This window comes from Teleopsis dalmanni, chromosome 2, assembly GCF_002237135.1.
Source record: "Teleopsis dalmanni isolate 2A chromosome 2, ASM223713v2, whole genome shotgun sequence".
Lineage (NCBI taxonomy): Eukaryota > Metazoa > Arthropoda > Insecta > Diptera > Diopsidae > Teleopsis > Teleopsis dalmanni.
Window position 1 is genome coordinate 97,955,811 of NC_051847.1, and position 10,947 is coordinate 97,966,757.

General features: G+C 33.7%; 3 protein-coding genes across 3 annotated transcripts in view; all 3 read left to right on the top strand.

The window, feature by feature from the left end:
* The window catches only part of LOC119675139 (retinol dehydrogenase 13-like), a 1,651-nt gene extending 1,546 nt beyond the window's left edge, over positions 1–105 (top strand). Inside the window, exon 8 of the mRNA XM_038086328.1 lies at positions 4–105. Coding sequence (XP_037942256.1) covers positions 4–105 — 102 coding nt within the window. The remainder of the gene's footprint in view (positions 1–3) is intronic.
* A 4,411-nt stretch (positions 106–4,516) lies between these two features.
* On the top strand, positions 4,517–5,562 carry LOC119686322. Its single transcript, XM_038100880.1, has 5 exons — positions 4,517–4,624; positions 4,684–4,905; positions 4,965–5,050; positions 5,107–5,263; positions 5,364–5,562. Exons 2-5 carry the CDS (start codon positions 4,719–4,721, stop codon positions 5,486–5,488), a joined length of 555 nt encoding a protein of 184 aa, XP_037956808.1. The 5' UTR covers positions 4,517–4,624; positions 4,684–4,718; the 3' UTR covers positions 5,489–5,562.
* Positions 5,563–8,144: 2,582 nt separating this feature from the next.
* Positions 8,145–10,890, top strand: LOC119686312 (TBC1 domain family member 31-like). The gene is made up of 3 exons (XM_038100865.1): positions 8,145–8,701; positions 8,761–8,912; positions 8,964–10,890. The coding sequence occupies exons 1-3, from the start codon at positions 8,247–8,249 to the stop codon at positions 10,832–10,834; spliced, it is 2,478 nt and encodes an 825-aa protein (XP_037956793.1). The 5' UTR covers positions 8,145–8,246; the 3' UTR covers positions 10,835–10,890.
* The last annotated feature ends 57 nt before the right edge of the window (positions 10,891–10,947 follow it).

Genomic DNA, 10,947 nt, shown 5'->3' on the forward strand with positions numbered 1-10,947 from the left:
TAGCTGTATCCGTCTGATGGTGGTAATGGCTCCACGATATCAACGTGTACTGCTGCAAATCGCTGGTCAGGCGCCTTGAAGGTTCCGAATACTGTTTTGTTGTGACTGGCTATTTTAGGTCGCTGGCATTGTGGACATGTTTTTACCATTTTCGCTACATCCCTCTTAATATTTGGCCAGACAAATCGTTCACTGATCAGTGCCGTGACCTTGTTATCTGAATGGCATATATTATGTATGGTGTAAAAAACTTGTCTAGGAAATTCATCTGTGATCCAAGATCGCACATGCTTTGTTGAATTTTAGCTAAAGTGAAGTCTTATCCTGTGATAAGAGTTGATGTAGCTTCAGGTCACTTCGTTGATTCTTTGCTTACTGATCAAAGTCAATCTGCTTTTCTCCCTGTATTCCGTCAATACGCGATGGAAAATCAGCTACGCTGTTGCCTTTTCCAGGGAAATGTCTGATATCAGTAGTAAATTGACCTATGTGATCGAAATGACGGAGTTGTCTGGGCGATGCTTTTTCAAGATTTTGCCGAAATGTGAAAATGATGGGTTTATGATCAGTCAACACCGTACAGTTCCTGCCTTCTACTATGTGTTTGAAATGCTTAATTGCTTGATAAATGGTAAGTCGTCCTCTGTCATAGGTGCTGTACCGTCGTTGTGTGTCAGTCAACCGCGTTGAATAAAACCCAAGGGGTTCGAGTCGTCCTTCACGGATGTGATGCAATGCAGCTCCCACCGCGGTATTACTCGCATCGACATGTAGAATGAGATTGGCTTCTGCCGTTGGGTGTGCAAGTGCACTGGCATCAGCAAGCGCTTTCTTATAATCAACGATTGCTGATTCGGCTTCTTTTGTCCATTTAATCGGCGTTTTGTCTTTTTTACGATTTCCTATTATTGGTTTTTGTAGCTCTCCTTGAACTACCGCTGCATTAGGAATGTAACGACGATAAAAATTCACCATGGCCAAAAAACGACGAAGTTCTTCCGCTCTGCTTGGCTTCGGACAATTGAGAATCGCTTCAATCCTTTCTTTTGGCGGACGAATACCATTTTGATCAATACTGTGACCGAGAAAGGTAACTTCTGTATGAGTAAACACGCACTTGGTAATGTTGAGTTTTAGACCGTATTGGTGTAAACGCTGAAACACTGTATGTGTTGAATGTGTTCGGCTTCGTTCTTAGACGCGATGCAGATATCGTCTATGTAGCAAACCGTGAAGTCCAAACCGCTAAGTACTTGTTCCATGAACCGTTGAAGAGTTAGAGCCGTATTGCCCAGCCCGAATGTCATCACATTAAACTCGAACAGCCCTAATGGTGTAATTATAGCAGTCTTCTTCCTGTCCTCAGGTACTATGGGTATACTGAAATAAGCTCGTTCGAAGTCAAGCGTGGTGAAGATAGCTTTGCCACTCAAATTCTGAGTAAAATCTTGAATGTGCGGTATTGGGTAACGATCTGGAACTGACTGTGCATTGAGTCGTCTGTAATCTCCGCACGGCCTCCAAGTACTATTCTTCTTTTCCACCATATGTAACGGATTGGCCCATTCGTTTTTTTAAGGAGTGCATATGCCTTGATCAAGCATGTATTGGAACTCAGTTTTTGCTGCTTGCAACCTTTGTGAACTGAACCGCCCGGGACGTGCATAGACTGGTTATCCCATGGTAACGATGTAATGTTGCACCGTGGTTCTCACTAACCCATACTTGTTATACGATGTTGGTATTGTTAAATCTTTGAACTCTTCTAATAATTTTCGGAACGGATGATCTGCATTCACTGTGAATAGTGACTCTGGCATATGTAACGCTGTTGCACAATGAACTTTCATGCTGGTTTTGCTGTCAACGAGGACTTTACGCTGCAAATCTACAACTTGACCGTAATATTGCAGAAAGTCGGCTCCTAGTATGGGTTTGCATACATCGGCTATGACGAACTCCCAATCAAGTTTGCGCCGCAGACCAAGATTCAACGTCATCAATTTATTTCCGTTTGTTGCATACAAGAGTTTGGCAGATGCTGTCGGCTTAGTTCTGCCGAAGATCGAAACGGATAGAATTGAAAAATCTGCACCTGCGTCGGCAAGGAATTTCAATTGTGTCGAGGGATCTGAAACATATAATCGGCTGGATTTGTAATAACTGTTTGCTTCGTCAACCGCCGGTGAAGAAGCGGAATTTAGTTTTTCGTGGTTGCGAAGCTGCAGAGCGTGGCACACTTCCGTGCACTTATGCCAAAACACTGGTAGATGGTAGAAACACACTGGATATTTAAGTTTGCCGGACGCGTTCGTGAATGTTGTGTTCGTGCCGGTGTGTTTGATCTATGTCGTGAGCGAAAATGGTGTTGCGATTCTTTGTTCTCTCGTAACTGCTCGCTAAGTTCTTCCACAGCATTTACTAAATGCCTGACATCGAAGGAAGAAGACACAATTGAATTGTCACCTACATGTCTCGCACTGGTATGCACTTCAGGAACAGAATTGTAATTTCCAATTTTCAGCATTAAATCTGCTTGTTGTGCACATTTATTCAAATCGACATCCGAAATGGACATAACCGCTCGTACAGCCTCTGGCAGACGATCCAACCACAATTGTTTGATTGCGCCATCGTTCATGGTGCCACTGGACAAATCGCGCATCGTTCGTAGCAAATATGACGGCTTGTGGTCACCTAACTGACATTCTTGCATAAGATATCGTAGTTTGCGATTTTCTGAATCCGCGAAATCTTGAATCAATCGTGTTTTGATTGCTTCATACTTATGAACGGTAGATGGAGCACGTATGATATCGGCGATGTTTCTCAATGTGTTGCTGTCGAGGCTGCTGACAACGTGGTCGTACTTTGTTTGATCCGTTGTTATGTCCGCGTTTCGAAACTGCGATTCCATCTGTATGAAATATAGATCTGGATCGCGCTTGCTGAAAGCAAATGCTTTTACTCCTATGCGGCAAATGTCGCTAGCTTCAATGTTAATTTGCGCGCTGTTTTCCGTCTGCTTCAGCTTGCGACATGTTTTGAGTTGTTTCAAAATTACAGCTTTAATTAATATTAATTACCATAACACTTATGTCCAACCGTCGAGGGTCACCAATGTAGTAATGTTGACTCTTAATATGAGTTTTTTAATATTTATTACGATTTTATAAATTATTACTAACAATTATTATGTTCTGTTCAAAATTCTAAAATTTTCTAATTTTCAAAATCAAAATGTCTTCTTCTTCTTTTTGTTCTTGAGTTAGTGCTATTACGCACTTTTACTCTATAATGGCTGGGGGGCTGAAGTCATATCATTTATTTGTCTTTTAGTTGATGACGGACCTTAAATCAGCATATCTTCCTGAGAATCCAGAAGTGGACTTGAGGATTGTTACGGCGGGTAACCCCCTTCTTCATCACAATAGTAGCGTATCAACTTTAGTGAATCATTTTAGAGCTCTGTCTCTGATATATTTTATCACTGAGTCAATCCTATGATCTCTATGTATGTCTGTTGATCTAATATACCATGGAATCTTAAACAGTCTTCTTAAAGCCAGGTTTTGAGCTATCTGTAATTGCTTTAAGATAGTATTTGAGGCTTTAAAATCAAAATGTATATGCATGAAAATTTGATTGATTGTCAATTTCTAGTTTTCAAAGTAAACTTCTCTTTTTGAATAATGCCACATGAACGCCACAAATGGATACAATTGCCCTTCCAATATTAATTTTGTTTTTTTCTATTTAAGTTAACTATTTTTTAGTGCTTTGGGTTAATCAACTCAAATCTGAAAGAGAAATATAAAATAAAAGTAAAAGAATATTTACATTAAACATTTGAGTTGAATTAAAAATTTTTTATGACATTGGTCTAGAGTGGTCTAGAGTTTACGCACTTTGGTCTAGACTGTGTCTTGATGTATAGGCTTTTTGCAATGTCTGCATATTTCTCCATATTTGCAACAAGCTTTGCTATTTTACAAAAAACTCTATTAATTTTATCGTTTTATAATTTTATATTAATTTTTATATTATTTGTCCACATATATGTTTGTAAAGTTAAAAAATGTTTATACACATGGTGAGATTAACTACATACATGAAGGCTTTTTTGTTCAATATTTTCGAATAAACATGCATAAAGAAATGAGTGAACAAAATAAAAATACAACAACGATTATTCTCAACATATAATATATTACACTTGATATATTATATATTAATCGGGTAAGCAAATAAAAATATAAATAAATTATTACTAACTATTGTATAAACAAAAATTATATTAAATACCAAAATTTTTGACTATCAGCAATAGAAACTTGTCTACTATCTATCAGCGATAGACAACCCATAATAGGCACTACAGTTACGTAAGCGCTTGAAATGTTTAACTGTCATTTATAAATAAAGAGATTACATAAACTACATCTTCGTATCTTAAAGATTTTCTATGGTCTACCTTTCTAGGAGATATCCCTTCCTTATAAATGTTCTTTGGTAAGAACATAAAAAATAATTCTTTATTGCACATAATATTAATGCAGTTTCTGTGCAACAGTTCTAGAACAAAGAAAGATATTTATTGGATAAAGTGCTTGCTGTAATAAAAGTAAGTAAACATATTAACTCCATTTATACAAATACTTAACGGTGTTTAACGTTAAATAGGTTCTGGTTATAGTTGTGAAATTCCTCGAAACAAAATGCTCAATGACTTATGCGGTATACGCCTTTCAACCGCCGCAGTCATTATCGGTTGGATAGGTGGTGCAATTTCTTTATTGTGGATAGTATTATTTTCTGTTTGTTTAGCTAATATCGATGAAGTAACTAAAGTAGTTATTGATCACTTAAATGACACTAGCATTCCCGAAGAGCGCATACACAGCGGTAAGTTTATTGAAATTTTCTAAAAACTAGTTAAGTATTCCTTCTCATTATACTTTTAGGAATTGTAATTATTTCGAGTCTTTATGTAACCATAAACGCAATTAATCTAATTGCCTCAATACTATTAATTTTTGGAACAATTAAGGTAACTTGTTATTCTAAATGTTATTGTGGTTTATATATCGGTAAAAATTACTTCAGGAACGCCACTTACTTCTTCTGCCCTGGCTTATAAATTCTGGAGTGTCTCTATTTTTCAATGGTCTGTACTTTATAACTATTTTGGTACTGGGTATATCAGTTGGTTCGGCATTTAGTTCTGTTGCTGTTTCTATTATAAGCGGAGGAATAAGCTTAGGTGAGTCATATTATTATAATGCCATATTGTTTTTATTTTTTGTAAAAACAAGATAGTGCTTTTTAATAAATACTCATATTTTTATTTATAATATTTACAGCATTGCAAATATTTATTTGGTATGGAATGTACTCTTTGTTTAAACAAATACAATGTGGCCGAGATCAGCGCCAATACCTTCTTCATCATAATAGAGGTTCCTATCCGTCATACACCAATTTTTAAAATACGAAATATATATTGTATTGTTAAAATTATTTTCAATTAACGAATATTGTTGATTTTGCTTATATAAATTACCTATATTGTAACTTATTTTTTAGACATGTATGATTTAAACATATTTTCAGAACAATTATTAATTATATATTCGTACATATGTGTATAATATTAAAAGAAGCTTGCAATTATTTTTAAAATGTCAGGAAAAGCTGTTTAAAAAGTAACAAAACGGGCATTAGTTTTTGAACGGGCACATACTTAAATCGTTTTCGATGGGCAAATATAGATAATCGCTTGATCTGCAAGATTAGTTTGAATTTTATGGCATAATCGAACATTAAGATAAACCTCAACAGTCATTCATTCCGCAAGATAAATTTAAAACTCACACGCCATACTTATGTATGCTAAATTATAAAATTTGAATTACAGAATCAGCTGTCATTAGTTTATTTACTAGTTACATTTAAGAGATGATTTTAAAACTTTTAGCGAGTTTTGCAGGAACGCTAACTTTTTAACAGGAGTTTGAGATACTAAATCAGAAGCCTAGTACGTTAATTGTATTCTTGATAAGAGTAAAGTTTTGTGTTTACCTAGCATATATAATTAATAGCTCAGCAAGTAAAGCTTGAACTAGTTGACATTGAACGAACACAATGTCATCACTGGCTAAGAGTATTAAGTTTCATTTAAATGATCTACCATTTTTAAAATTTTTATTTTTGAAATGAATCTCTTTCTCTCACTGCCTAAACAGATAAAAGTGTTGCGTTCGATGCGGGATCTAGTTTAAAATTGCAGTATCCCAAAAATTAGGAAAACAAGAAAGGTAAGAAGCCATAAATTATTATCCCTGATATCTGCCTTGACACCCTAATACTACTTGCCGTGGGAACCCTTTTCGATGCTGTCATGAAAACTAACAAAAATTGAAAAAAGGTGAAATTAAATCATCAAAAATATCTTTCAACGTGATTTCGGTAAATTTTCAGGACCTCTGATTCGAATACGGTAGATAAACAATTCCTCAACATTATCATCAAATCAGTTACAACATCAGCTCTTGCAGGTAGGATATATAACTCATGTGAACGCATGGCACTTGTAGGTCTTGATCTTGCAAACACGTTCGATAGGCTCCATCAGTGTCTTACAAAATGACTTGGAACATACACATGTCGATAAAAACATGGGTTACTAAGTAACTTGTAGGAATGTTACCCTCTGATGCCATGATGTTAACTATCTGTTTTCACGTAGTAGTGCATTTACCAATTTGAGTCCAATTAATATTAACTTCCGTCCCATTGAAGTGGCCGTCCACTCTTGTACCTAAACTATCATCTCCTTTTTCACACTTTATATACCCATATCCCAACCCAAGCTTTTGTATATGTAATTTCTTTTATGTTATCTCCCAAATGTGTATATCTCCACGGGCTACTTACAATAATAGCAATAACATGGTTAAGTCTTAGCTATGAATGCTGACTAATTGTAATCAAGCAGAAGCAACTTAATGCTTCTTAAATAAAACCTCAAATACATGGTCTCTAATATGCGAACTGTTGATGGTCTGCAGGTATCCAGCTTTAATTATTTTTTACACGACAATTAAGATATACTATAGGTGACTCTCCTATTGAACTTTATCATATTGTATAAACAAATTAAATATTTTAAATAAGCTGAATTCAACTGTATGCGCCAGCTGTTAGGCTGGAGACGTCCATGCTTCTTGATTTCGATATGGTGTGTATCAAGGAGGACTCTGACAGACCAACGTCTTTTTCTTGATATTCTAAGATATTTATAAATTTTATATTGCTAAATATATTGATTCAAATATCAATACATCCGACTAAAGGCTAAGTTAATCGGTACGTACCGTAAGAACTTAAGCGAACTTAAGCCAAAGCGAAATGCACAACCAACCATATCTGTCTATTTGATACAATATATATTATAGAATATATATATGATAGAATATATATATATTTGATAAAATATATATGATAGAAACGAAGTAAACAAAAGCGGCGAACTTTGTTTATTTCGTTCTTATCAAATACACAGATATGGTTGGTTGGTATGGTTGGTTATATATTTCGTTTTGATTTAAGTTTTTACAGTATGTATCAGCAACAGCAGAACCGAAAATTTTTCAACGCCTTTGTGTAGCAATTGTTTTTCTTTTTGTACTATTTGATATTTTTAACTCATTACACATAAGTTTTAATATCTATTGGATAATCTAAAAATTTTTTTTTTAATTTTCAAGTACCTAAAATTTTTTTTTATCTTCTTTGGTAATTATATAAATCGGTTACCAAAATCGTCGCACGGAATAGTGAATACCACTACTATTACAAATACTACACAATAGGGGTACTATTGTATAGCACCCCTACTTTAATTTAACACATTTATGTGCAATTTACATTGAAACTATACAGATCAGAACAACATTTTCAGAGCCGATGTAAATATACTGATATTTTATATGATAATGGCATTATATAATTCAAATTTGTGTATTTGTATCTACCAACTGTAGGTGAGTCCAGTTTACCTAATACTAAAATTTTTAATACTATTTAGATCATCACTGAAAATTGTAGTAATCATTTAATAAAATGCACTAGAAACACTTGAATTACTCCGTTTTATTAATTCACTGTCAAAATAAAAAATAAACATTTTAAGAGCGCTAAACTTAAATTAATCTAAGAAATTTATTAAATTTACCCCGATTGATATGGATAAAAAAGAAGAAAACTCTAACAACGCTGTTAACAATGATTTGGAGGGGAGCAACAGACGAAGTAAATCTTTGAACGCTGAATCAAATAATAGTGATTTAGCTAAAGGCAATACATCGAAAAATGAAAACAATGATTTAATTATAAAGGATAAAAATTTAAAAAAAACTAACTCTGAGGAAATTTTTGAGGATAGTGAATTTTTGGAAGACGAACCATTTTTGGAAGAGAGATTGTTTGAAGAAATAACTGAAGAAACTTCATTCTATGATGCTGAACCATGCACTATAGACAAATCAAAAAAATTACCATTTAAATTAAAACAAAATCAAAATGGAAATATATTTACCTTACATCACACAGTCACTGAATATGATAAAATCATAAGAATTAGATTGAGTGCATGTTGTTTTGGAAACGGATGCACTCAATTTGTTATTATTGATAAAAGGTGATGATTTTTCTTTTTTCCGAAATGCCAGTAATATATTATTACTCTAAATATTTAAGGGGCAACATTTTTGTATTTGATTTTCCATCAAAACGTTACTGGCAATTACAAGAACAAATTATAGGCGTAAGCGTCATAAAGCCTTCGTTTACAAAGGCAACGCATTATTTAATAGGCACCAAAAATGGTCGGCTTCTTCTTCTGGACACAGGTAAATAAACCTAGTTAAACGTTCGTCTTAAAATAATTATAATTAATTTAGATAGCTCGAAAATAATAAAGACAGCAGAAGTTTATAAATGTCCCATTACTGAAATATCTTTTCCGGGACAGCCATTGTTGCCATCTAATTTAGCACTAATTATTGTTGGACACCTTGCAATTTTATTTAATGTGCAAACCTTTACTGCTACACATCGCCTGGACTTGGATGAGATGCCAATCAATTTAAAGTTCGCAACTTTTTTGCCATTTTCAGAAAAAATTTTTACTTGTTTTACCAATGATGCAATATATTTTTGGTCGGGAGTTACTCTGAGAAATATTCGCATTCACTACCCAATAAAGCAACGCGATAAAAAATTACAACGAATGAAGAGTGACTCCATATCAGAATTTTGTTTAGACTCCGAAAATTGTAGAGAATTTCTATTTAACTGCCAAAATTTAGATTATTCTAATGGTCAGATAGTTTCCTACTGTTATGCTTTCGACGGAAGCCTTTTATGCTTATCAACAATAGATAATTACATATTACTAATCAGCATTTACACAGTTGAGATTAAAAAAATACTTCGAACTAAAGATTTTGTGGTTGCGGAATGCGCTTTTCTTCCGAAACCTAAGGAGATTTTGTTATTTTGCCTTACAACAAAACATCAGGTTATATTACTTGATTGTCAAAATACTAAGTTAATATTGATTGTTCAATCACGAAATGCATTCCATATGGAAATTTCTGAAGATGGACAATTGATAGCAATATTATCAAATAACGGAGAGGCCAATATTTGGTCAACCTCTCAACTTTATAACATATTAAAGTCACAAGAAAAATGTATCGAACTGTTACAAGGCTCTTTTAAAGTGAAAAAACCGATTTGCTTACCCATTTCCAGCAATGAATGCTTTTATAATGATGTAAAGAATATGCTTAAACGTAATCGATTGTTACATATTTTGCGTGAATATGGCCAATATCCCTCAAAATATCGCACTATTATTTGGTCTGCATTGCTTAAATTGCCATATAATCAATCAGAGTTTCAAAAATTACTTAAAAGTGAGGTACCAGTGGAAATTAGAAGCAAATCAAAAAATATAAAATTAAAGAATGAATCTTTAAAACGGTCGCTGATTAAAGTGTGGTCATGCTTGGGATTGTGGTGCAAACCAATTTTATATGCAGACTTTGTACCATTTTTAATATTTCCATTTATAAAATTATTTTCGAAAAATGCTCTTATTGCATTCGAAATTTGTGTCACACTTTTTTTAAATCATTTCCAACTGTGGTTTGAATTTCATCCCATGGAACCTGCAAATTATTTAGGGATATGCGAAAATCTGCTTCAGTTTTTTGACCCAGATTTGTGCAAATTTTATGCTAAAATGGATATAACCTCAACACATTACGCTTGGTCAATTTTTTCTAATGGATTCTCAGAACTTCTCGATCAAGAACAGTGGCTTCATTTATGGGATAATATAATATCGTGTCAAACGTATTTTATTATATTTTGTTGCGTTGCTTATAATATTTTACAGCGAGAAGTTATCTTAAGATTACCATGTAGGGATAACGTGATTATGTTTTTTCACGAACAAAATCCAATTGATGTCAGTCAATTATTGTTAAAAGCATGGAAATTAAACACAAAATGCCCACCTAAACTACATCCAAAAAGATATATCGAACTTTTTAAGCAACTTCCTAAAAATGTGTATCCTAAATTTTTGAACTATCCAAACGAATGCATTAGGCAACATGAAGAAAAAATGAAGGTTTTTCAAAATGAACAAAAATTAATTGATGCTCGATTACACCAACTGGAGTGCGAAGAGTTGGAAATAATGAAACATCTTCAGAGGGATCTTAAAGATGAAACACATGCGAAGAGAATGAAAGGTTAAGTATTGTTTAAAGCAAAATATAATAAATTTTGAATAACGATGATATTTAGTTTTCCCTATTCTAATAATTAAATATCCATCAAATCCCTATTTATCATTTTATTCGTACAGTG